A 26,997-nucleotide genomic window follows, 5' to 3' on the forward strand; every position below is an offset into this window, starting at 1 on the left:
TCTATTCGTCTCTCCTCCCACGCTTCCATCTCACTTTCCCTCCTCTCATTTTTCCCGGCCCTTATCTTGACTTGTCTCCCGCCGCTCAAAAGTATTGAAATTCCTGTGGATTTCACTACCGGTCTCATTTGCTAAGCTTTTTATTGTTCAGACCTTTTTTCTATCATGGGATTGAAGCGGGGGAGCAGGGCTTATCAGCAACTCCTGTCGTGTTGTTTTTAGCCCTGCAGCGGTGTGATGATTAGACCTGTACGAAGGTTAAATATTTTCTGGAGCAGGGTTCTCAGGCCAGTGAGTTTTCCACACTGTGTATCATTCAATTGGATTGTTGAAATAGTTTAGGGTTTCATGCATGTGGAGCGATGCAGAAACAAAGGAGAGGAGAATGAATTGCCCCAAAACATGTTTTTGCATCTATTATCATTCTTCTGTGGAGCTTACTTTGTACCAGAGAGATATTAGGCCGTATTTATCAACTTTTTCAGAGTTGCAGTGCAGTATTGAGATAATTCAAGCACATAAAGGACACACATATTTATAGGTAAGCGTTGCAACAAAACTTTAAATAAATCCAGGTGTTGGAATTATGGATTTAAATATGGAGGTAAACTTATTTTCCTTTTTAATATCCCAAGGGTGTATAAAGTCGATACTTGTTTGGCAGGTTTGAGTATTCAGAAATGGCTACATGTTTGTATTGGAGGGGAATTTTCTTTTATTGCAATGGCTGAACAAAGATGGAAGTACACTTCCAAACATTGGTTGTGTAACTTTAAAGCAATGTGTACATACTGTTTTATAAGTAATGTAAGGCATTTGAAGAAAACTATGAGGTTAATAAACCTGAGATATATTTCTCTACAGAAAATCTGTCTTTGTTTGATTCATATACAAAGTTTTCTATGGATTACTGGAATTAAGTTTTCTGGTCTGCAGGATTTTTTCACTTCCCGTTAGAACTATTTACAGGACATTTGGGTGGATAATCACATTTTGTTATCAAAAGGAAGCTGGTTATTATATTTCTCTCATTCACAATCCTGCACTTCTCATACTGACTGCAAACATGAAAACATATAGTATTACAACAACCAAGCATAGCCTACACAACAGGGAATCCTTTTTTTATGACTTTAAACAAATCAAAAAATGTATTGTGTTAAAGGTGCAACTCACTTTACAGGATAGTTCAAATGTTTTGTTTTAAAATAATACAATTGTTTCATTCATTTAATTAAACAAAGAACAAAATATAAAAGTGAGAGAAAATAAAAACAGAATTAAGAAAGGGATAAACCAATATTTTCTTCAAATCTAATGTGATTACATTTGCATTGATTCAATTAATGTGAACTGTGTCTAAGGCCCAGGGTGATGACTGACTTGTTTTCATGAAATCTAACAAAGATGGGCGTTAGCTCCTTCTTGCTTCGTTGTCTTGAATTGGCTGTGAGCTCAAACTCCAATTCGCTGGCTTTCAGAGGAGGCGGTGCTGTAAAACAAAACCATTCAGAACCAAGCCCCAAAATGAACAGATTTCTCAGAGCTCCAACTGTATACGTAGAGCCAAAATGTCCGCCACGGAGCTCAGTTGCAGTGTTCGTTTTGTTTGGCTGGCTTAGCCCGGGTGGGCGGGGCCGTTGTGGGGCAGGAGTCACATGATCCGCACAGAGCCAGGTTGACCAATTCCAATATGGTGGCCAGCTTGGCAGGTCTATGGTTCCTGTTGAAGATAGTGTTGTTCTGCGGGATCAGGTACGGCGCCTGCAGCCAAGAGGCTCCACTGGTGCTGGGGCTGCGACTGGAGAGCCCGGCGGGCCTGGTGTGCATGAAGGACCGCATCATCTCGGCGCCAGAAGGAGCCACGTTCAAGCTCCGTCTCTACGGGACTGAGCTGAATGGAAGCTGGCCGTGGGTGGCGTTTGCTGGGGCAGCTGGCGGAGCGGCAGGGGCGGTCGGGGATGCGCCTGACCCCTGCGGACAGGAGTCCAGCCGTGGGCAGTCTGCCTTCCAGGTGACGGGGGTGTTCACCCCGGATGAGAAATACAGCGGGCTCATAACGGTGAAGGTCCGAAAAAGGAGCATCTCTGCGGGGGTCGGCAGCGGGAAGTCCTACTACCACCTGTGCGTGCTGAGCGGGGGGAAATGGGCTTCTTCGGGCCCGGACCGGCTGCGAATCAACACCGACACCGGGCTGCCCGCAGACTACATCCCGCCCTGGGGGCTGGCGGTGCTGGTGGTGTTGCTGCTGCTGGTGTGCGGACTGCTGAGAACAGTGAACCTCAGCCTGTTGTGGCTGGACCCCGTGGAGCTGTATGTGCTCCACAGCTGCGGGTCCGAGGAGGAGAAGCGGGCCGCCAAGCGCCTGGAGCCCATCAGGAGGAGAGGGAACTTCCTGGTAAGTTTCTGAAAACAAGGTGGGAAAGTCACATATCAGCAGGCAGAGTCGGGGCAGCTGTTAGGGTATTACTATGACTCTTCCCAAGGTTATTGCCTACGTTAATACAACTAATCTTGTTCTAATAATGAATAACATTGAAAATGTATGTGTCATAATTTGTATACACAGAGATAATCTGAAAAAGCCAGATCCAAAACTTTAAATGTTAAAAGCTTTTGGTTTTGTTGACATTTTGAAATGACAAATCAATGTTTTTAGAGAGGGGATCCTGGGTATCTTTTTGTATCATTCATTCCCCAAACCAAAGATACTATTAACAGCCACGTAACAATATATACTTTGTGCCATGTTTTTTAAGGATACAATGTGTCATTATTCAGGCTATTAATAACATATTATCAACCCCTTTTGTTGGGAGTGAAACTGGAAAGTTTCTAAGTGCTACTGATGTGAAGAATTCTGGCTCAGAGTATGAGAAATACATTATTTTGAGAACACTACCTTTTTATAAATAGTTTTGTAAAATTCTTCTCCTTCTTTTTTAAATGTATCTAGTTTATTTTATACATACAGAGAATTGTTGTATAACACATTTCAGAATATTTATATTATATAAATATCTAGCTTTTGAGGGAATTAGTAGACAGAGGAAAAAATAGTCCAAACTCAAAATTGTACAATGTTTTTGCCCGTAGTGTTTCACCTTTATCAATAAAAGACAAAAGACAACAAAACAACTCTGCAAGAGGCTAGGCATTAAATAAAATCATGTCAATGCACATACTCTCCTACACTTAAATAAGACAGTTAACCCTTTATCGGGCGAGGAACCATATTTGGTAACTTCCGCACACACCAAACATGGCGTCCCTCATTGAGGTCGAGAAGCATGTGGTTTTCTCCCAGCCAATCAGCAAAGATCACTCTACGCCACAGAGCGCGCCATTGGGGAATTTGACCAATCAGCATAGGCCTAAAACGTGTTAGGGTAACCTAATAGTGCCCTATAAAGTGTTATGTCTGTAAAAACAGTACGCATGATGGAAAGAAACTTTTTGTAAGGGTGAAGCCATATTGTGGATTAAGAATATAACAGCTGAGTTTGAGTTTCTCACCCTAAATGTATTTCTCTGTATCCTCTCTCCCCAGGCATGCTCTCTGCTCTTCCTGTCGGTCCTGGGCCACTCGGTCCTCGGGGTCCTGCTGTACCGGGCGCTGGGCTCCATCCTCTCCGCCGTCTTCACCAGCGGCTTCCTCATCTTCCTCCTGGCTGAGCTGGTTCCTCACATCCTGTGCTCCGGGTACGGCTTCCAGCTGGCGCCAGGTCTCACCTGGCTGGCCCAGGTCTGTCTGGTGCTCACCTTCCCCCTGTCCTGCCCCCTGGGACTGATCCTGGACCTGGCACTGAGGAGGGACATCACCACCTGTGGGATCAGGGAGAGGGCCATGGAGATGATCCGCACCAGTGTCAACGACCCTTACAGGTAAATAAAGACATGCATATCACAATCTGCGTCTCTGGAGCCCTTATCTCTGTAATTGCCTTCCTTTAAATGTTAAATAAGCTAGTTAAAATATTAAAGCCAAGATGGTAAGCCTTTGTTTACTTTATTATAGGGTACTATAACATTTAGATGGGCCCTTTTAACAGGCCCTAAATGTGGTTGTTTTATTATAATGTTTATTACTTTATTTGTTTGTTGTATGCTTTGATCTATGTATTTTTGTTTTGTTTATTGGGGCTAGGTTGTATGATGATTTAAAATGGAATAAGATAAGATGGACCTTTATTAATCCCTGTGGGGAAATTCAGTAGTTTAACAGCAACAGGGTAAGAATGAAAAACAGGACAGCACAGATTCACACAGATTAGAGATGAATACAATTTAAAGATAAAATCAAAGATAAAAATACAATTTATATACAGTTAAGTAACTTTAAAATAAGAAATTAATTAAAATGAACATATATATATACATATTTGGGACGTATATATACATATTAAATATATTTAGTCTTTATTATTGCATGCATTTTTCTACCTGCTACTGTATGCCACTTTTGCTGTAACACTGTAAATGACCCCGCTGGGGGACTAATAAAGGAATTCTGATTCTGATTCAAAACCTTTTTATGTTTTCCACGTCTCATCTACTCTGTGTTCTGTCCCAGTGAGTTTGTGAAGGAGGAGTTCAGCCGCGGGATGCTGCGCAGTAAGACAGTGGAGGACATCCTGACCCCGCTGAAGGACTGCTTCATGTTGCCCAGCTCAGTCATCCTGGACTTCTCCACCATGTCGGAGATCATGCAGAGCGGGTACAACAGGGTGCCCATCTACGAGGAGGAGAGGTGGGCTCAGGAACAAGGCTTCTCCAAAACTTTGAAACAAAAGTTGTAGTTTTATGGTGAAAACAATAAATAACCAGAATATTGTACTTACAAACTACAATTTGAAACAGATGCTAGACCGGGAAGGATTAGAAATGGATTTGGTTAAAGCACTCAAAGTATTATACAAAACATATTGCTAGGAATATATATTTAAAAATGTAAAGTTTAATGTTATCCCTACAAATATTAGAGAGTGAACTGCATGGTTCCCACAGGTCCTTGAAATCCTTAAAAGTTTAAATTCTTGCTCAAAATATATATTTTATGCAAGAACAGACATTTAAGTAATTTTACTTGGCTCCTTCATTTGAAAATAAATCTCTCTCTTATCTGGTATGTCCTATTGGTGCATTTATTTACGTTATGTTAGGGCTGCTCGATTATGGCAAAAATCATAATCACGATTATGTTTGTCAATAATTGATATCACGATTATTAAATACGATTAGTCATTGACTTTGAAAGCATCCATTTATTGAACTTTAAAACAAATACAAATAATAATTTGAACAGTATCCTTTTAACTGTTGATTACCCTGAACGTATAATTCAACTGAAAAACTAATACTAAAATAAATGATACATTTATATTTAAATTTAAATAAATAATATCAACATAATAAATACCAATAAACAAGATCAACAAATATTTTGGAGCGCCCTTCCACAAGCTACTAAACATATATTAATATGATAAATAAAAATAAATTAGATAAAAATAAATTAGATCAAATATGTTGCACTGTCACAACCTAGCAAAGCAAAATAATCGTTTTTTTCGATTATGTTGTTTTCGTAATTGTGGCAGTTCAAAATCGTAATTGCGTTTAAAATACGATTAATTGCACAGCCCTACATTATGTTAGATTATTCCTTTTTATATAGTTGTGGATTTAGATACCTTCAGCCATAAGGCAGAACAATGTGGATCAGTTCAAGGTTTAAACTTTTCCAAATGAAAGAGTTATTTTTTTAAGCCTTCTCTGGAGCACACTTGATTTCTCGTGGCAATGTTGGTTTAGTGACCTATAACTCATTACAAAAGCACACATAGGCAAACACACACAAAGACAACTTTCAGTGCCAACAAACAATAGATTTGGTATTTGGTTTCTTCACATGGCAATTCTCATGTCCACTCATTAACTTGTGTTTGATTTTCCAGGTCCAACATCGTGGAGATCCTGTACGTGAAGGACTTGGCTCTGGTGGACCCGGACGACTGCACCCCCATGACGACTATCACCAAGTTTTACAATCACCCACTGCACTACGTCTTCAACGACACAAAACTGGACGCCATGCTGGAGGAGTTCAAGAAAGGTGTGCTCACACTCAGTGTCATAGCAGAGGTGTCTTTGCTGTAACGTTTTTTCATCCTTTTATTTAGAATTATTGAAGTTCAATTTGACAAAATATCTTTACAGCTTGAAAAGTCTATAATCAAGGTTCCTTCAAAATAAGTTCTAAGCAGGTATTAAAAGTCTTGAATATTTGACTACATGTGCTGTAATGTTTATTATGAAATGTTTTTGTACGTTGAAGAGATGTTGTACATGAAATACTTTTACTAAATGTACTAAGCATTTCAAATAAAAACATGTCTACTGTGACTGTTATGCTGTTACAAATAATATAAAAAGGTTATATCTTAATGTTAAAGCAGGATCTTAATGTTGTTAATAATTTCAAATTGTTGTAAGATTGTATGTTTTTTGTAAATTGGTTGAACTGACCCTTTTAATAATCTCTTTATAAACTCCTTTCTGATCTATCCTCTACTATCAGGTAACTCTCACATGGCCATCGTGCAGAAGGTAAACAACGAGGGGGAGGGGGATCCTTTCTACGAGGTGCTGGGATTGGTCACGCTGGAGGACGTCATCGAGGAGATCATCAAATCAGAGATCCTGGATGAATCTGACGGCTACTGTAAGTTTGTCGATTGTAAATGTGATTGTTCATCTAGCATCCTATGTACCTTATTAAGATGTCCTCCTCCTGTAGTGGACAGGAAGGTGAAGCGGCCCCTCGCCCCGCTGGAGATTTCTCTGGAGCCTCGAACCGTTCACGAGGAGTTTTCTCTCTTCAAGCCTCCTGAGGGAGAACCCAAGATCCGAACATCCCCACAGCTCCTGCTGGCCACACACCGCTTCCTGTCCAGAGGTCTGTCCATCTTAACTTACACTCTACTACTCATACTATACAGCAGGGGTGCCCACACTTTTTTGGCTGGTGAGCTACTTTTGAAATGACCAGCTAACCGAGGTCTACCAACCAAAAATAAAAACCCAAATTGCAAGGGTTGCTGAATAACACGTTTTATTTTTACATGGGATAACTACAATAGGGCTGCAACAAACGACTAATTTGATTATCGATTAATCTATAGATTAATGAAACGATTAATCGACTATTTGGACTACTACTGTGTGCCTTGCACAATTTCTCAAACGCTCTTATTTAGCCATCAACTTTTAGATTTAGTTTGAGGTTGTTTTAGGCATGTGGAAACTAACAATGAAGACAATAAAGATGAATACTTGATTCAAAAATACATATATTATTAAATTAACTTAACAAATTGTGAACAAAATTAACATTGCTTTTATTTGAATTAAATAAATAATATTTCACATCAAAAGAAACAACAATGTTTTAACAAATCTTATTAAATAATCTGATGACAGAACTGAAAACAAAATAGCTGAAACTTTAACAAAATAAATAACTCCGTTACCTCTAATCATTAACCCATGTTTGTATAATGTAGTTAACTCCGTGTGTTGCTGCTAGCATACATAACACCTGACGTGGAAACGTTACTCGTGGATGGGGCTACAGAGCTACTCGAAAGACAGTCGAACCCGGTGCATTCCTCCGTCTGAATGTGGTGCACTTTTGCTAAATGTTTAGACAAATTGCTCGTGTTACCGCCCTTACATGCTAAACACTTTTGGTGACGAGCATTGTCCACCTCAAGACGGGTAACATGTAACCACACCTTGGAGCGCTTCTCTCCACCATCTCCTCCGTGTGTTGCTGCATGTAGCAGATGCGTGTGTGTAAACTGCCCCGCCCCCTTGCAAACAGACGGGGGAGAGAGAGATCTCTTCTGGATTGGAAAGATAGAAAATACACCGACCATAGACGCATTTGTTTGTCTTTTTGCATGTTAGAAACGAGTTGGCGACACTAAGACTAAGAGATAATGTTTGTGTAGCAATAATACATGACCTTTCTTTTTCTCAACTCGCTACTCGGAGGGAAGTCGCTGTCATATGCCTTGTGAACACTCCGATAATGCCTCTCCACGTTACCTTTCTTTGGCAGAGCGACGCTTGCTTTACAAATAAGGCAAATAACCTTTGAATGTGACATCACAAAAAAAGATTCTCCCTCCCATTCTGTGTGGAAGTGGTATGTCTTTAGCTTTTTGCTCGTTCCCGCACTCATTTTGTTGTTTGTCTCTCCCGGCACTTGACTGATTTTGTATCGCTTTGCATTCTGTGTTAACAGACTGGAAAGCAATAGGTCGCTTTTTCTGTCAATCAAGTCAACTCCTGAATTAAGTGGCAGGGAGGCCAAAGGAGGAGGGATCAAAACCTGTTTTGTCTATTTTAACGGAGCTGGATTTTTTTAAATTTATGAATGACTCGCGATCTACCAGCATTGCCCCCGCGGTCGGCGTACTGGGCACCTCTGCTATACAGTATGTACACTACTGTATGAAGTTATCTCCTGCAACCAAAGCTTGAATGGATACATTCAAAAGGCTCAAGGATAGTCTATATTTTTGAATGGTCTTTTATGCCTTTAGATTGTAGAAAGCCCTTTTTACAAATGGATGGTATTTGGTAAAAAAAAAGGGGTTTGTTTTGCAAATGAAATGGCAGAAAGAGAAAAACAGTCCTCTGTGCAACAGATGGGGAGAGAAGAAATCCCTAGTATTTGGTCAAAGGAACGGGAAGCTTAGCATTTAGATTGGAGATTTGAATAGGAACAGGTTTCAGTTTCAAGTGCACAATGATGCTTTTATAAACACGCAAACTTCACATAAGAAATCAAATATATATTTTGGGTTAACAAGAAATATCAGCTAATAGTGCTTTAGTCTCACAAAATATAGTTTAACATCGAGACTTCTCTGAAATGAAAAATAAATCCAACTTTCCAACACTTTTCTCACCTGTCAATTATGTGGCAATATCAACAAAATGTTCGTTTTTAATCATGTATTCTTTTACTTTTGGGACCACCTGCATTTAGTAAATACAACTTTGAAATCTTTTTTACAAAAGCCGATATGAAAGGACATCAGAAAAGTATGAATATAACAGCTGATTCCAAAGGTTTCACAGTGGTGTTTGTGTGATGGGACGGGCTGAGTGAGGCTGTGTTTGCTCACGCTCCTCACACTGATTAAATGAGTCACAGTTTAACCCCACACATGTCATTATTATGCTCCTGTCACTTATTACCACTCAGCCGAAGGCTCAGGATAATAGGACAACGAAACTGCAAAGAAGTTATATGGCGTCTGATTGTATAGACATATTTGACAGTTCACCATATCGTGTATCTCTTACCTTTGACCCCTGCAGAGGTGTCACACTTCAGCCCTGGACGTGTTTCTGAGAAGATCTTGTTTCACCTGCTTCGTCACCCCAGTGTCAACCAGGAAGTGCACTTTGACCCGACCAACCGTCTGAGCGCGGCTCACTACCTGTACACACGCAACCACCCGGTGGACTACTTCATCCTGTTGCTGCAGGTGGGGACACACACATTTGTATTCACACATTTATTTCAGTCAAATGTACTTTACTCACTTTATAGGAATACTTTCAAGCCACAAGATATGAACTGTCACTGTAGAAAAGAGGTACATGTAGATATAAAAGGGACATTTTGACTTACTGGTTGATTTACTTTCATCTTCAAAATGAGTTTGAGACTTTCAAATAGTTTTTCAAGCAGATCTCAGTTTTAAATATCAGGATACTTCAATATAAGCATCTACAATATTGTGGTATGGAATAACAAATCATGATAAGATCAGTACACATTGAATAAATCTATCAAATAAAATAAAAACTTAACAAAACAGGTTAATGTGTTTAACAGCATACTTTAAAACAGTGTTTATAGATACCTATGAGGAAACATTGTATTATCAGCTTGAAGAATTATCAATTTTTTAAAACTTTATGAGTAAACTTAAGGATGGGGAGAAACTGTCGTTAAATCAGATTCACAAGAAAAAAATGACCGGCTTGTAAAAAGCAGACAGTTTTACATCTTTGGGAGTTTATAGTATACTTTTTCTTTATTTAACCCGAAAATCTTTCAACATAAACATGCTTGCTGTCTGTGTTCAGGGTCGTGTGGAGGTGGAAATCGGGAAAGAGGGCCTGAAGTTTGAGAACGGAGCGTTTACATACTACGGCGTGTCTGCGCTCACGCTGCCATCTTCAGGTGAGATCAAAAACAACTGGACGACCACAGAAGGTGGTTCATAAGATTTGATCATCAGTATTTTAATTGAATAGAGAATCAGGAGACGGTTGAAAAAGGTTTGCTGACATTAAACCCATTTATCAGAGATGTTAGAGCCATGAGTTTTATTTGGATATCTATCTTTTAGACTGTACAGCTCTTTTCATTTTAAAAACCGATGTTACAATTTTTATACATACAATTTTTGACTTTCAGTACTTGCTTCTTTTCATTTATCTTTTACAATGTTTATTGTGACCCTTTATTAAAATACCAAGGAAAACTACTTATTCACCTGATTCAATAGTTGTATATTAATTAAAAACCAAAAAATAATAACCCAAACATATTACATTTACAATCACACAAATTTAAAATAGCAGCAAAATCCTCAACTACAACATTCAAAACTAGAGAACGTCTTGTATATTTCTCTGATAGATGACTCACTTTGTAATCAACTTTGTGGGAGGGATCACAGCAGCCTATTTGTACAATAATTACAAATAGTACTGGTGAAGTTTATTTGAGGTTAGATTCCCCTCTAACATGTTCTGTCAAGTTTGAGCATTTATCATGCAGTTGAAACATTAAGCATGTAGCAGTTTCCAATTGTTGTCATGGTTTATGTAACTGAGGTTTATTTGAGTCGACACCTGACTATAAAAATGAGGTTGCTGGATTGCAGAAATTGTGCTGACTGTGTGTGCGTGTATGTGCAGTGCATCAGTCTCCTGTGTCGACCCAGTGTCAGTCTCCCAGAGATCCGTTCGAGTCAGCAGACGGCACCAGCCCATCCAGTTATTGTCCCGACTACACCGTCCGAGCTCTCACTGACCTGCAGCTCATACGCGTAAGTTTGTGTGTGTGTGTGTGTGTTCAGTCACTTAAAAAGTCAGACACCCTCACACTCAGCAGGTCACCCTTGAAAAAGAGATCAATGATCTCAATGGGATTCACCTGCATAAATAAAGGTTTGAAATGAAATGAAGACACATATTTTTGGGATGAACTGGATGTCCGACTCAAGATGGAGCCCAAAAATACTCATCAACATGAACTGTTATGCAAAAGGACCCAATTAGGGATCAAACATATTTATTTTATACGACTATAATTATGGATATAATTATAAATGTATGACTTTGTTTAACAAATGAATATACCTGTACATATTGAATTCCCAGAGCAACATGAATCCAAATCCACAGGGAGGAATACAGATTGTAAACAGCAGTCAATAAAGAGTGAAATACTAATTCTAACACATTTAGCGTAGCTTATTCACATTACCCCCCCAACAGTCAAGTTTATCCCCCTACCCGAGTGTTGCCATGACAATCTTAGGTCTGTTTTACTTTCTTGGTTTGAGACTTACAGACAAGATTTGGGCAACACATCTCTTAAAATATTGTTTGCCTCCTTAATGTGTTTCATTATTAGCTGCTTGTCAATGGCACCTGTTGAATAGAGACGTCAAAAGTACATATATAAAAAAAAAAAAAATGCGTTTGTGGTTATAATGCATTTTCTGCTTGCATATATTTCTATACACTTCTATTCACATTCCAAATCGATATTAAACAGTCTGACAGTCTTTAATTAAAGTGTGATGTTGAGTCAACCTGCTCAATCCCTTCTTATGTCCGTACACAATATATAGAGTTTAGAGCGTTTCACTCTGAGGAAACATTTATTTCATTTTGTTTTTCTAGGTGACACGTCTGCAGTATCTGAATGCTCTCATGGCGTCCCGGGTCGGTCAGAGTCCTGATCCTCCAGAGATCAAGATCCTGCCCAACAGTCAGACCAAGCTGCTCAACGAGAAGAACACCACACAGCAAGGTGAGTCCGTCTGAACCACGTCTGATCTCTGCTGCAGTTTGGTCTCAAAACTAACATTTTATCACTGATAAATCGATAAAACTCTTGAATTTAGGGCTGGGCAATAAAAACTAAATCAAATATTGCACAACTTTTGACTGAATACCTCAATATCAATATTACGGCAATTATTGTGGGGGTCATTATTTGAGCTTTCACAAAACATTTACACAATACGATTTATAATTATTAATATTCAGTATCATTGATAAAGGGACTAAGTGGGTAAAGGCAAATAAAAGAAGAGGAATACAAAAATTCCATATATGATATGCAAATTTCCGACAATATCTAGTCTCCTATCACGATGTTGATATAATATCGTTATATTGCCCAGTTCTATTTGAATGGAAACGTCTTTGTAGTACTCTTACTGCCTTTTCCTGTTTGCTTTCAGCTGATTATAATACTTTCTCTCTCTTTTCTTTTCCTTCCTTGCGTGCCTCCATGTCTTCTTCTCTCTTCTCTGGCTGTGCAGCGTTCCCTGTAAACTTTTCAATCTTTGACTCCATTGAGAACTACTGTTAGTTTTATTTGTGCACGAGGTAAATTAAATGCAGACACAGACTGTACATACAGCACACTCACTAACACACACTCCTCTTGAAAGTGTAACGGGACTCTTTTTAACCTTTCAAATCTGCCGTCCCAGTGGGTGCAGTTTATTTTCATAAGACTTATTTGTGTGTGTGTGTGTGTGTGTAAGTGTTTGTGAGGCTCTATAACCTTTATTTCTCCATCCTGTCTTCTTCCTAGTTTCTGCTTTTTCCTGAAATCATCTCACTTCTCTCTGTTGGGTATGTAAATGTTGTGTCATATCTGGTTAACACAGAAATGTCAGGATTTTCTATCAATAAAGATAATATTATAACTTTAAAAGGATCAAATGTGTATTCTGGCATCCATAATGGAGGCTCAGCGACAGGAAGCCAAAGAAACTACCTGAGGTGAAAGGGACAAGTGCATAGATTTAAATACAGGTCTGAATAACTGCAGAACTTGCTTAAGAAAGGTCTTATTTTTAAGTTTTCTTCATTATAAAAGTACAACCAAGCATATTCAATTTAAAGTAAATCGATTATCCTTTCATCTTAAGTGGTTCTGGAAATCATTACATGAAACCTATTCAAAACAATACACTTATAAATCCTAATCAGTGTTTCCCACAGAATTTGATTCCATTTGTGGGGTCACCGCACCCCCCCCCCCCCCTGGAAATCATTACATGAAAGCAATTGTTACCCTATTAAAAAAAAAGTGTAATCTCTTTTAAGATATTAAAAAACTGATGGGGTAATGCTCTTTTGCAAAAGTTTATTTTAAACCTATTCAAAACAATACACTTATAAATCCTAATCCCCCCCCCCCCCCCCCCCCAACGTTCTTGTTGCTCTGTGTTGCGTTGTTAATTAGTGAAACACACCGGAGTTGAGGATCTGTGGGATTTATTCTCCCAAAAATATAATTTACAATTTAGGCATTTAGCAGACGCCTTATTCCAAAGCAATTTACAATGACCAATTACAGGGACATTCTCCCTGGAGTAACCAAGGGCTAAGTGCCTTGCTCAAGGGCACACTAGTAGTGATGTCCCAGGCAGGATTTGAACTCGCAACCTTCCGATCATCAGCCCACCTCACTATCCATTAGACCACCCAAAAAAATATATATATATTTTTTTTATGAGATCCATTTGTGGCGGACGATATTTAATTGTGGCAACCCGCCACAAATAAATCAATGTATGGGAAACACTGCTAATATATTTTAATACATTTACTATTCCCTTAAAATCATTGAAAAAAGTTGTAATCAAAATGTTACTTGAACTGGTGAAAGTAGTGCATTAGTTTGGGACTATTTTCAGCGGCGGATTGATCCACATTTGGTTCTCTACTGAGTATTTGATGCAGCAGGACTGTGTATGTGTGATTGCTTTAAAATAACACAACACACAGTGTGTTGATGTTAAAGGAAGAACATGTCACCCAGTGCAACAATGTGACTCACTGATGAGTTTTTGTGAGGGAAGTAATCAGTCAGCAGGTTGATGTAGTATCACTTCTCAGTTGGAAACGGATCAGAAAATAACCGTCCAAACCACTGAGCAGAAAGTGATCTGATATTAAAGCAGAAGGACTCCAATATGTCTGTCTGAGGGTGTGTTACATCACCAAGTGTAGTAAGAAAGAGAGAGACAAGATGGCACAAAAGAAGAAGAAGCCTCTGAGAGAAGCTGACTGATATGAACAACATCATATTAACGGAATTTCTTTGAAAACACAGAAGTTTAATTTGAGTTTGCCTCTCACTGATTCATGATGTTTATTGTCACTTTGTTTACGATTATACAAGTACAATTGTATGAAATACTTTCGGTTGGATGCTATATTAAAACTAATTATAATTGGTAACAGAATATAACGGAGATAAAATATAAGCAGCAATTCAATTAAATCAATCAATCAATTAAAGAACAAACATGTAAAGTCAATCTAAAAAGCTGTATTTTTGTTTGTTGGAATTGTTAAAAGGGGCAATTAGGTTTTTAATTCGTTTTTTTTTCATTTGTAGCAAAAGATAGAAGTCTTGTTTCACTTTGACTTCTTCTTTTACTAATCTTTAACTCTGGCCCTTCTTCGTCTCTCTCGTGCCATCTTGCATGTTTCCCACTTTTCTATGTCCTCCATCACCTTTAAATGTGTGTGTCTGCGCCTGTGTGTGTGTGTGTTTTCTCCATTTGATATCATCCCTCACTCACCCCAACTCTCCTTCTCATTGGTCGGGCTCCACAGGTGGCAGTAGCGCACAGGAGAGCTCCACAGAAGAAGAGGCTCATGGGTAATGCGGTTCTGACCTGCTCCAACCCAGTAGAGATTTTAGTTTGTTTTATTAATGACTCATCTATGGCTGGAACGTAGTTATTGGACAAGACTGGAGTGAGAGTGATTTTATTTGTTTTGTAGATCCACTGCTCACATATCTCATTCCTTTTTTGTGATTTTCATTGCAATATTATTTGATGCTGTTTCATACACTTTGAACTATATTTCTTCCAGGTTTGTACTAAACTCTGCATTGCCATGATTCCTCACTTGTGACTGTCTGGGTGCCAAAGCTACGTGTGTGTGTGTGTGTGTGTGTGTTGTCTGTACCCGTGTGTGCATCCGTCCGTTTGAGACATTCAAAAGAAATAACACAGGTTGGTTAAAAGCAGATTTGCACATTGAGGTTGTGCACTGTAGATAGTCTTAAGCTATTTTTCAAGCTGTAAGGTACGTCCACATTTTTCTACCCTCACACAACATTGCTGTCAAACACAAAGGTGTGTGTGTTCAGCTTCCAGTGGTTAGTTTATCATTTAAATATTCATTAAGTCAAGTGAAGGGTAAAGGACTGTGGCCAAGGATGTAACCAAAGTAAAAAGGAGACTAATATTTTTGTATCGATGCTGAAATTGAACAAACTAAAGGGCCTCCAGATGAAGATGTTGGTTGTAAAAAGAGCTGAAACAATGAATACATTCTCAGAAAATAATCAGCAACTATTTTATTAATCAACTAATTGTCTTAGTTGTAAAGATATGCTGCTATTCTTTGTCTTATGTATATAAGTTGAATATTTTGTGTTTTGAAAGACACAACAAGGCATTGGAAGATGTCACTTTGGTCTTAAATTGGGCAGATTTTCCCCATTTTCTGACATTTCATAGATTGAACAAACTCGGCAAAAGCAAGAAATCTTCCAACATCAGTGTTTTCTTTTGGTACAGTATCCAATGTCCGGGCAGCATATAGTTCCTACATTAACATTTGTTAACACTATTCATATTGTGTTCAGTTGCATGAGGTCAAACATTAAACGTTTGCTTTTTAGGTGAAGGGAGGATAAAACGTTTTGTAGAAAGATGTGATTCGATTAGTCTATTGAAGGATTATTAATCAGCAAGTTAATTTACAAGTATTTCTTCAAGTAAGGTATTGATAAAAGTATGCAGTTGGTATCTTTACCAAAACTCAGGTATTCAGAATCAGAATATCTTTATTCCTCGGGGAAATGTACATCGTTACAGCAAAAGTGAAGATAGAGAGATAAGATAAAGGGCATGCACAAAAAATATATAAGTAAAAGGTAATTACAAATTACAATTTACATACGTAGTAGATTTTCCAAATTACACGCGTGTAATTGTACAACAGTGATGTCGTTGTCTTCAACTGATTGTATCAGTTTGAAACAGTTTGCATTGAATTCCAATCAGTAAATTGATTGACATACAATTAAACAATAATCTTAACGATCAAATTAATATTTTCGGCAATTTTTTCTTACATTCGGTGCTGTAGTGAGTTTTAGGAGCAGCAGGACAGTGTATGTGGGATCGAGGCAAAAATAAACTACAATGTGTGTTCATGCTAATGATGAAACATGTCCCTCGGTGTGGCAGTGTGGCCTATTCGTGTGTTTGAAATAGTTTTCGGACAACAATGGAGCTCTATGGCACAAAGAGAAAGAGTTATCAGGCTCTGCAGGAGATTAAATTAATCTCTCTAAATCTTCTGTCTTTGTTATCATATGTTTTGGTAACTTTACCATTCCAGTACATGTTCACATCTGTTTGTTTTATCCGTCTGTCTATGAATGTGTGTCTGTGTGTGTGAGTGACATACAATATTTCACTAGTACAGCAAGCAAGCATCCAGTCTTCACCGTACCCATCCTGATGATTTGCCTAACATGCATGGTAAGCTTCTGTCAGTCATTGTTGCATGAGTGTAAACATATAGAATATTTCAGAAATGGCTTCTAAAAAACCTAACCCTTTGTGTTTCCAGTTTGTACATTCATGTATTTACCGTAAAGAGGAATCTCTCTGTAGGCTGTATTCAAATCTGTGTTTTAAAGGATATTTTTAATGCAGTACTCACATGCAAACCTTGTTGAGGAAGTCTATACTGGCAATAAAGTGGCTCCTTTGTTCTGCAACAACACTGTAAAAAAATTGGGGAGACAATTAATATCCACGGCAGAAATACACTCATGTGTGTGCTCAAAAATACCCACTTTGTATTTAAATTTGTATTTTTTCGAACACGGTCGCACTCGAAGGCGATAATTATTTTTAACATTACATTGCATTTAGCTGAGGCTTTTATCCAAAGCGACTTACAATAAGTGCTGGGGTGTACAGTTTAACCATGTCCTGGATGTAGGAAGGGCCAGATCCATTCGCAGCATGGTATGCAAGTATGGAAATGAGTGCAGTGGTAGAATAAATAATCAGATCCTTTACTTAAGTAATGTTCCACATTATAAATATACTCGTGTACAAGTTAAAATCACAAAGTATTCATCGTGCAGTAAAATGTTCATATTCAAGGTTTTAATTCTAAAGAGGTTCTTTTGGATCAATTTTGGTGCTGCCTTATGTGTATGTTGCATTGTATTGCTTTAGATTTTAAGGTCGTGCTCATTTTAGTATTATTATACCCAAACTAGAATATGCTCAACACACATGTGAGCACTGTGTTAAAATAAACTTCTGCCATTTAAGCAGCAGCAGGGTTATTTAGGAGTCGGCTCTGTTACATTTGCACCATTTCTGTTTATTTTGTGTCCATTTTATTCAATGTTTGTATTTGATTCATTCATTGTTATCACCATTGCCATATTCCAGGAGACATCTTTCTGATTCTGAGTAAATATTTTTCAGCCGTTTCCTTTTGTTTTGTTGTAATAAGTTCATGTGTATGGTATCAAGAGACTGAATGTAAAAGGATAATCGTTACTTTGTACTGATTGAGAGATTTTTCTGGTTGAAGAAGCGTGTATTAATATATGACTGCTTAGATATATTATAATTTGAGGATGTAGTTTTTAGGTAATCAGTTTTCAGGTACAATAACACTGTTACTACAAGAGTTATTGAGAGGTATACATTTAAAGCAATTCGTCTTTCTGTAAAGGTTACATCTGTATAGAACTTTATTTTAGTTTTTGGGAATGCTGCCGGTTTGTTTTGGTGCATTGAGACTCCATTACATTTAACACTTTCAATAATCAAGTTTCTTAGGAAATAAACTCAATCCTGTTCTAAAATGTGTTTGTTTTTATTTCCCATGCTCTTATTTTACACACTTTATAATTACTACGTTATTTACAACATACTTTACTACAAAAAAAATGTAAGAGTATTTTCAGACCGTTTTCTAAGACATTTTATTTAATGACATATATTGTGACGTACTATATGAAGACACATTTTATGACATGATGTACAATCAAATGTTTTCTGATGTTTTCAACATATAAACGTTGCCGTTTTTTCCAATATTTTCGACACAATATACTATGTCCTTTTTTAATGTTATTAAACAGAGGCATGCCGGGGGGGGGGGGGGGGAGCGAGAGACCAGGAAGAATTTTTTTTATAAAAAAATAATCATAATTGGAAAAATTATTGATTCGAAAAGTGTGTGTGTGTGTGTGTGTGTGCGTGTGCGTGCGCGTGCGCGTGATATCGTAATATCGTCTTTGTTTACATTAGCAAGCATCGCTAACCTTTACTGGAGAGAGTATGTGTAAAAAGGCAGGAAATAAACCCGTAGTAAACCAGCAAGAGAAAAAGCATTTGAGCTCCATACTGTTTCATAAATAATCCTTGATGTGGTTTGGAATATGATGTGGCGTTTCATCACGGCAGCATTTAGCTGTTTCTCGTATAATTCTGAGCAGGCATTAGCTCCCCCTCCTCTTTTTTATTTTTTTATTTTTAAGCTAAGGACCCCGAACCTGCAGTTCTCTAAAAGGCCTGAAATAGAGTGATATGAGGTGTTGGTCAGTGTATGTTTTGGTCATTGGATTTTCTTTACTTCGACATGCAGGACATACTTTACTACGTCGTTTATTTAAATATTTTCGAAAGAGGTGTATGTCGATTTTTGACATACTATACTTTGTATTTTTATTCTGTACTGTATATGTATTTTCGACACGGATCCCGGGATGTTGATCCCCAGAGAAGATAAGCGATACATGTGACACTGATTTTACCATTATTTCACTTAATTCAAAACTAAATAAAGATTGAGTTAATTGTTCTCTAGTTTCAATTCCTTTTTGTGTCATATGTGATTTTTCAAATCCGCTGTGGTTGAATTCATTTCAGTAAATTCTGAATGATACGTGACACGTGATCAGAGGAGTGAGTTTGCGGAGGCAGGCCTTGACAAGAGTGGAGGGCATGGGATCAAGGAATGGAGGTTGAGGTTTTCATGCAGGTGACTTGGGGAACTATATCCAGATTGATGCTGATGGCTGTGAAAGGGTGCCTTGAAGGAAGAGGGGAGGCAGGCTAACATTTACGACATTAAACATAAAAACGGAACAAAAGTTGAACTCATGGCATTGTATTGAATTGAAATAGATTGGTGTTGTAATGTATGAAATAACCAGAAAGAAAGAATGCAATATGAATTGTTCTTGTGTGCTAAACGTTCAAAATGCACCACAATGCACTGAACACAACTTCTGCTTTCATAGCTGAAGTGAAAGGTGAATCGTGTAATAGCATGTGAAATTTGAGACACGATACAAACTGTTTCTCTATACTGTATATCTCTAACTGTATTTTTTTTTTTACTTTTTTTTTTTTTTTTTTAATGTTGCATACACCATTACACATGTAATACAGATATTATGTTTTGGCCATTTTATTCCTCATTTGTGTGTGTTTAGTCTATGTTTCTTCATTTTGTTTGCTAGCACTTCATCTAATCATTTTTCAGCCATGGTGTGAAGGTAAAATGGTGGTCATGGAAAGTGGAGCTTTTCAAGTAGACCAGCTTCTTGGATAAACCACAAACATTTGTCTGAAAGCTTGACATTTGTACTTTACAAATTCAGATTTTTGCATAGAAACTGTGGGAGGGGAAATCTGAGACAGTATGACGTCTCAGATTTCCCCTCCCACGGTTTCTAAGCAACATAAACAGTTGGGGGTCTTTTTTTCTCGGTCAACTTTGCTCAAATATACCGGCAGGCATCTACCACAAACCCACAAGCTCACCTGCAGCAGTGTGCATTAGAGATTTACACAATGAATGTGAACCAGGAAGTCCAGTTTAAGTAAAAAGATATATGTTTGGAGCTTGTCATACCTAAGCAGGATTTCCCATTCAGATGCATATACACTGTACTATATGATGTGTTTGAATTCAAACAAGTGACAGAGAAAATGCAGATCATGAAAGTTACGGTACTTATTAAGCCTTTTACAACAAATTAATATGTATAACCGGAGGGGGAGAGTGACAACAATAAGTTTAACAGGAGACACTGCAGGCTAGGCAGAGGACCTGACAATGACCCTGTGTTATTTTGGCTGGAGCCCAAAGTGCACCATAGGCTGACTGGCTCCATTTAAATCAATTAATAAGATGCATTTTTGCATGCAAAGCTACTGTCAGTTTAGATGAAGCCTCACCCTTGACATACTGTTCATTTTAAAGTTTAGGTGTTTGTCTAGATATCTACAGCTGCTAAAACCATCATAAATGCAAACAAAAGCCATAGTCATCGTCTAGAAAGTGCCAGATTAGGCAAGAATTAGGGATGTATTGTATCCTCTTATAGGGTACAAATGTTTCAATGCATTTGTCTTGTTATGTCTTGTTTCAGAAAAGGATCCATTTGATGATCCATTTTACTAGTAGTATCATAATGAGACATGAGTGTCTGTGAGGTGTGTTTGTTTGGTGTGGGGCTTATTGTGGTTTTTGATGACATCATGGCAGAAGTGAACCAGGAGGCTGCGAAAGAATAAAGAGGAGGCGCTCAATCAGCCTCGCTCAGTCAGAAACACTCACGCTTCAGTGAAATCTGTTACTTTTCATATTTAATCCTTTTTTAAGATTTATCATCAAGACAATGTCCGACTTCGATCTGTCCCAAGCATTAGAAGGGTAAGTTGTTTCTGCCGTACATTATTTTCTCTGAATACTTTGTTCTCTTAATTTTTGAAATATCAACATTACAAATGAAAATTAGGACTTTAAAGATACTCAATGCGTTACAGAAGCTTAGAGCAAGACATCTGTTTTTAAATAAAAAGCATGGAGTTCCTGCAAACAAACAATGTGACTAGCGCCTTTAAAAAGGGAACACCGGTCTGGCTCACGATGTGTTTCACTTCTTACTTACAACATGTTGTTCACATTTTGGCGAATAGTTAAAATTACCAAAACCATAGCAGTGTAATATACACACTATTGCAACAGTAATATCAAAACCGTAAACACATCATAGGAACATTTTTTATTCTGAATAAGGACATTTACTGTTCATATTTGACGTACATTTCTCTGTTAATACTTTTTTCTTAGTAAGGTTTGAATGAAGGACTTTTACTTATAATGGAGTATTTACAGTTAGCTATTTATATATATATATATAAGTAAATGACGTGAATACATCTTCCACCACGGGGAATAAGACTTGGTAAAAAGTACAAATGTATTTCGTTGAGTACCAAATGAAAATGCTCTCAATGTAAGCCTTTCTAACTGCGTATTGAATACAATTTGTTTTAATATAATATCCTTTTCATTTATAAATAATGTTTTGTATTTCAGCCCTCTCGATTTACAGGACAATGGATTTGAGGGCTGCTTCTTTAACATGACGGTAAACCTTTTTTTTTTTTTTTATTAGGCCACGAAAAGCCATAATTCACTTATATTCATATAATTTTACTTGTCTTGATATACATTTTCTATGGCATGTCACATTTATTATCACTTTGTCTTTATGTGATATTAAAGGGTATAATGTGATGAGAATGTTTGTATATGTACTTTATGAGTATAACAGTATCTACGTCTTTCATAACAACTTAACTTAAATTATTGGTATCATATTAATTCAACTGCAAGCATGTGAATCCTTAAACAGCTGTGACACAAATCACTAGAAGAATAAATAAAAACTGATTTTGGATACACATAACATTTGTTAGTAGGATCAATTAGTTGCTAGTATATGAAAATACATCATGCAAGAGCCTAAATATCTATGTGTGTTTATGTAAAATTGGATGCCTATAAAAATCCATGTGTGTGAAAATCCATGAATGAAAGCCTGCTTACGTTTGAGCAGCAAATTATGCAAATAAATACAAATGTTAACTAACTTGTTTATGTGCAAGCACGACATTTGGCTCGGTTTGACTCAGAAAAGGGGAAGCACCTGCAGGAGCACATGCTGTCATGGTTTCTGTCTGTGTGCAGGAAGTTCAAGATGAGATCTTCAGTATTGAGGAGGGACTGGTCCTGTTGGTTTCCAGAAACCCAAAGACCTTGCGGCATGTTGGTATCCTGCTGCTGGCGGCGAACAGGATGAGGAGGGGTCTGAGCTGCTGTGGCCGGGGGCTCAGAGAGGAGGAGCTCTGCAGCGCCATCATGGACAGCCTGGTGACCGGTGGGGAACAACAGTATTTACATCATTAAAAATTATCATTGGTCAAATAAGAACATCAGGCTCTGTTACCAAATATATATATATATAAAAAATAAAAAAAGTGTTATCCTTATAACCCTCAGGACATTAAATATGTGTACTTATGTAGGGTTTTGAATGCAGGATTTTTACATGTAGTTGAGCATTTCCCAGTATGTAATTAGTAATTGTATTTATTTACACAAATCATCTGAATACTTGAGCCTTTAAATGCATTCATCTGTCACTCAAACTGGACTTCCTGGATCATATTGTATTGTGTGAATCCCGGAAGTCAAGGCTGATGAACTGCTGTATGCTGCTGCTGCAGGTGAAATGGTTTTGTGGTGGAAACTTCTGCTGGTAATGAGCTAATGTGCCCCATAACAGGAAATCCACTACTTCCAGTTTCTAAGCAGTTGAAAGCGGTGAACTAAGTTGTAGAGCGCTGTAGTTTCCGCAAAAAGTTTGATTTGAAGGCTATACTATCACGGCCACTATACCCCCTCAATGTGGCCTTCATGCCCCTCCAAGACACCTTATCCTTTTTTGCAGCTCCTTTTCTGAAAGCTGCTAACATCTCTCCACAGAAACAACCGTCGGGACCCAGAGCTCGTCCACAACAGTGACAAGAATATTTCATCGGCTCAACAGTGTGACACAATGCACCCTGTGTGACATGGTACAAAAAGATGTTGTCTACTCATCAGATGAGTTAAAACTGCAGGCCATCACTCTGCAAGGAGGTCAGGGTGAACGCAAAGGTACTGAATACTACATTTACACTATTGTCCAACTTTATACTGCTACTCCACTACACCTTAGAGCAGGGGTGTCAAACTCAAGGCCCGGGGGCCAAATCCGGCCCATGACTTCATCTCATGTGGCCCACAAGAGCTTGCAAAGAATATAATATGTTTATTATAAGGTTACATGCCGATTTACAGAAGCAGGTTGCCCATAAACTACATGCAGCACAATGCCTCTCAAATTGGACTTTCTCAAAATGTGACTTTCTTTCTTCAAAATATTCCTTTTTTCTCAGAATTTGACTTTTGTTCTTGAAAATATTCCTTTTTTCTTAGAATTTGACTTTTTCTCAGAATCAGACCTTTTTTTCAAAATGTCATTTCTTTTTTTTATTTGGACTTTTTTTCCAGAATTTGGTTTTTCTTTTTAAATAATTTAACATGTGACATTCTCAATGAAGAGACTCATTAAGTTATTACCCTATCCGATAATAATCCAATGCAGAGGCAATAATGTAATATAATACATTATTTTATAAATATTAAATATTTATATATGTATTTTTTATAGTCTTGTATATAAAACTGTCCCTTTGAGTGCAACCATGATGCTAATGTGGCCGGAGATGACATTGAGTTTGACACCCCTGCCTTAGAGTTACATTTTACACGTATATTTTTTTACATAAAGAGAAAAATAAATGCTTATATTATACGATGCAGTACTGAACATCGAATCTGCAAAGTTGTACACAAATAAGCTAAAAATGGATACACATGAAGAAAACCACAACCTTAATATGCACTTTTTTTAAATGTTGACTTTAAGACCTTAGTATGTCTGTCTTTGATTGAATTAATTATTGACCATTCCACAGTTGAGAGCAAAACTAATGTAATGGAACCGGCAATGACTTTAAATGAACGTTACATTTGTATTCTTTTTTTTCTCCACATCAGTGAATTTTAAAATGTCAAAGTACATGACTCAAGATGGCGTCGGCCAGACGGTCGTCCTGTCCATTGGTAGAGACTTGCACATGTCCTGCTCTTTGGAAGATGGCAAAGCTACGTTGCTTTTGGAGGTAAGCAGATAAGATTTTGTCCTGGATACAATACTATTTGTAGTCTTCTGATGATGTCACAATTAGGACGTTCTCAATGTTGTTGTTTTGCTCATATTGTCATCTCTGAAATGTTATCTTTCTCTTTTTTTTTAAAATCATAAATATCTCTCTTTTATTTTACTGTTACAATTGTGTTAGCATACATCCATGACATAATGAGGCATTTTCTCTTCTCCTTTCTTACGGCAGAGGTGCGATGAGGGGGAACTCAAAAAGATCAGCGACGATGGAGACATGGACCGCTTTCTGTTCTTCAAGAGGACCGAGGGAGTCTCTCAGAACTCATTTGAGTCTGTGAAGTGTCGCGGCTGGTTGATCAGCACTTCCTGGGAGGAAGAAAGCAAGCCTCTGGAGATGTGTGAATTGGACAGTGCCAACCGTCTCACCTGCTTCAAATTAAACTAGTATTGCTGCCGTCCTTTTTTCAGTACAGAATGATGTCGAAGATTTCTATTGTTCGGCCTCGCCACTAGATGGAGCCTTCGTCTGTACTATTCCCTCCTCCTGCAGTAATGACTTCTATTTCATTAAAGATAGTTTCTACTTTATAATATTTTTACTCACCGAGACAACGATTTGTAGAAACTTAATTTATCTCCTTCGGATAATTGTAACAGGATATTCCTTCAAACTATTATTTTATATTTGTTGTTGTTCATTTTCTTCAACTTATCTCTCTATTACCTAGAACTGTGAATAAATATTGCTTGTGTTTTGTTAAAAGAGATTTAAGAATGTAAAACCAGCTAAAAGCTTAGTAGCGTTTAATTAACATTGTGTTGTTTTTGTTTATGTATCTTCGGTGTTTATGTACTTCAGTGATCATTTTTCTATTTACATAAAGGACATGAGCCACATGCTGTCCTCATTTTGCTAATGATGCATTCAATATAAATAATCCAGTATTTCCCAGTTCTTTCCCATTTGTTATGTTTTCACCAAACAAATAACATCTCTAAAGCCTGATCAGTTTGCATTGTTGAACTGACTAAATGTCAATGTAAACAAATCACAGATGCATTTCCCTTCTGAAAATATCTCACCTTCTTTTTTTAGATCAAACTGAATTTTGAGAAAAGTAAATCCACATAGGGAGCAGGAGAGTCTGTGTTGAACTCTGATGTTTCTAGTAGCCCAGAAGGGACAAATAAAACACTGGCTCTAGAGAAGGGACGTTCCTCGTGACTCATGTTTAAACCTAGACCAGATGAAGTGTCTATAAGTTAAAAAAAACACTGCGAAAATATTCAATCATTCAGCCAAACTTCATCTTTATGGTTACATATGAGCCATGTTTTTGCATAAGAGCTATTTTAAAATCTTTAAACACATTTTCTACACGCTTCATGAACCCAGTGTGTGTGTGAACTCTTAGATGAAATGATAGAGGGACTTGCTTATATCATGAATGTGTATCCAAGGGTTAAATTGCACCTATATGTAATAAAATAATAAGTCTGATGAGTTCACATCAGAGCCGAGAGCTGCCACTGCTACAGCTAAGGAAGCAAATGTCAATATATTACTTACATTGTATACATTAAGTAGATAATAATACATTTAACCTACTATTTCTGGGGCTGACAAGCAAGGTAGAAATGTTTATTCATTAGTCTTGTCCAAATAAAAATAACTTTAGAGAGGGCTTTTCACGGGGCTACAGTATACCTTACCGTATCACAGAGAAGATTCAGTTCTGTTTAGTTGACCTCTTTTTAATCTCCCAAGCTATTAATTTCCTCTTTTTTATTTCACAGCGGTACACAGCAGGGTTTAACTCTTTGTGATCAATGAGAATATGATTTAGTGATATACCGTACCACAAAGATGTCCTCTGTAGGTGTCACAGAACACACCATAAAAGACGAACATCCATAACCTCCCATAATCTGAACTTCACGGCTCTGCTCAAATGAAATGTCAATCAGCTCTTATTCTTCCCAAAAACAGACTTAAAGAAACTCAGCCAATCAGAGGCGGCGGGGAGGAAGTCGACTTCTTTTCATTGGTACTGCCTGCTCGGGTTTGCATGGCGACACCTTGGACTGTGTCTCGACTCGACTGCAGCACCAATGAGAGATGCTCAGCTCGTGGGTGCGCAAAGCTGATTATGGAATGATGTGCATCTAACTTTAAAGGGGCAAAACGGTCACGAGCTGCAAGAAAAATGTATGAACTCATTATCTTCTATTCTTACTGCTGCCTTGACCAAAACACACGGAATATATCTTCCATATCACATCCATCGACCGGTTTTAAGGTCAAATTCATTAATCTGGCACTGAGGTTCTTCTGATTTACCGACACGTGTGGCACGAAAATATTCACAACCCCCTTCTTCAGTATTAGTGATTGCCTACAATGTAAAAAAAATCACGTGTCAGAGTGTGTGAGCGAAAAGGAAACATTCATTTAAGTGTAGGCCAACATGCATGCATGATAAAAAACTTCT

The 26,997-nt window shown here is 37.7% G+C and overlaps 2 protein-coding genes across 6 annotated transcripts in view; both read left to right on the plus strand.

The window, feature by feature from the left end:
- The first annotated feature begins 5 nt into the window (after positions 1–5).
- Positions 6–26,997, plus strand: part of cnnm3 (cyclin and CBS domain divalent metal cation transport mediator 3) — a 30,279-nt gene continuing 3,287 nt past the window's right edge. The window contains exons 1-13 of one of the 5 annotated variants that reach the window (XR_013804281.1): positions 6–2,398; positions 3,551–3,885; positions 4,574–4,750; positions 5,958–6,115; positions 6,581–6,724; positions 6,800–6,958; positions 9,397–9,566; positions 10,174–10,270; positions 11,014–11,144; positions 12,007–12,136; positions 12,654–12,720; positions 12,932–12,972; positions 14,971–18,274. Coding sequence is in view for 4 of the 5 variants with exons in the window: in XM_079660690.1 (XP_079516816.1) it covers positions 1,694–2,398; positions 3,551–3,885; positions 4,574–4,750; positions 5,958–6,115; positions 6,581–6,724; positions 6,800–6,958; positions 9,397–9,566; positions 10,174–10,270; positions 11,014–11,144; positions 12,007–12,136; positions 12,654–12,703 (2,256 nt within the window). In the remaining variant the exon portion in view is untranslated. Of the gene's footprint in view, positions 2,399–3,550; positions 3,886–4,573; positions 4,751–5,957; positions 6,116–6,580; positions 6,725–6,799; positions 6,959–9,396; positions 9,567–10,173; positions 10,271–11,013; positions 11,145–12,006; positions 12,137–12,653; positions 12,721–12,931; positions 12,973–14,970; positions 18,275–26,997 lie in introns of those variants that run through there. The other 4 variants (XM_079660690.1, XM_079660691.1, XM_079660689.1 and 1 more) reach the window with 4 other exon arrangements.
- il1b (interleukin 1, beta) lies at positions 20,158–25,457 on the plus strand. Its single transcript, XM_079660710.1, has 6 exons — positions 20,158–21,138; positions 21,808–21,859; positions 22,462–22,651; positions 23,260–23,433; positions 24,379–24,503; positions 24,735–25,457. Exons 1-6 carry the CDS (start codon positions 21,104–21,106, stop codon positions 24,948–24,950), a joined length of 792 nt encoding a protein of 263 aa, XP_079516836.1. The 5' UTR covers positions 20,158–21,103; the 3' UTR covers positions 24,951–25,457.

This window comes from Notothenia rossii (assembly GCF_949606895.1).
Source record: "Notothenia rossii genome assembly, chromosome: 11".
In the NCBI taxonomy this organism is placed as follows: Eukaryota; Metazoa; Chordata; class Actinopteri; order Perciformes; family Nototheniidae; genus Notothenia; species Notothenia rossii.

Bases quoted from the DNA above. Each gene is read 5' to 3' on its own strand.
- il1b (XM_079660710.1), top strand. From the start codon at position 21,104: ATGTCCGACTTCGATCTGTCCCAAGCATTAGAAGG. The intron at 21,860-22,461 runs GTAAACCTTTTT...GTCTGTGTGCAG, and splicing joins GCTGCTTCTTTAACATGACG to GAAGTTCAAGATGAGATCTT. The intron at 24,504-24,734 runs GTAAGCAGATAA...TTCTTACGGCAG, and splicing joins AAGCTACGTTGCTTTTGGAG to AGGTGCGATGAGGGGGAACT.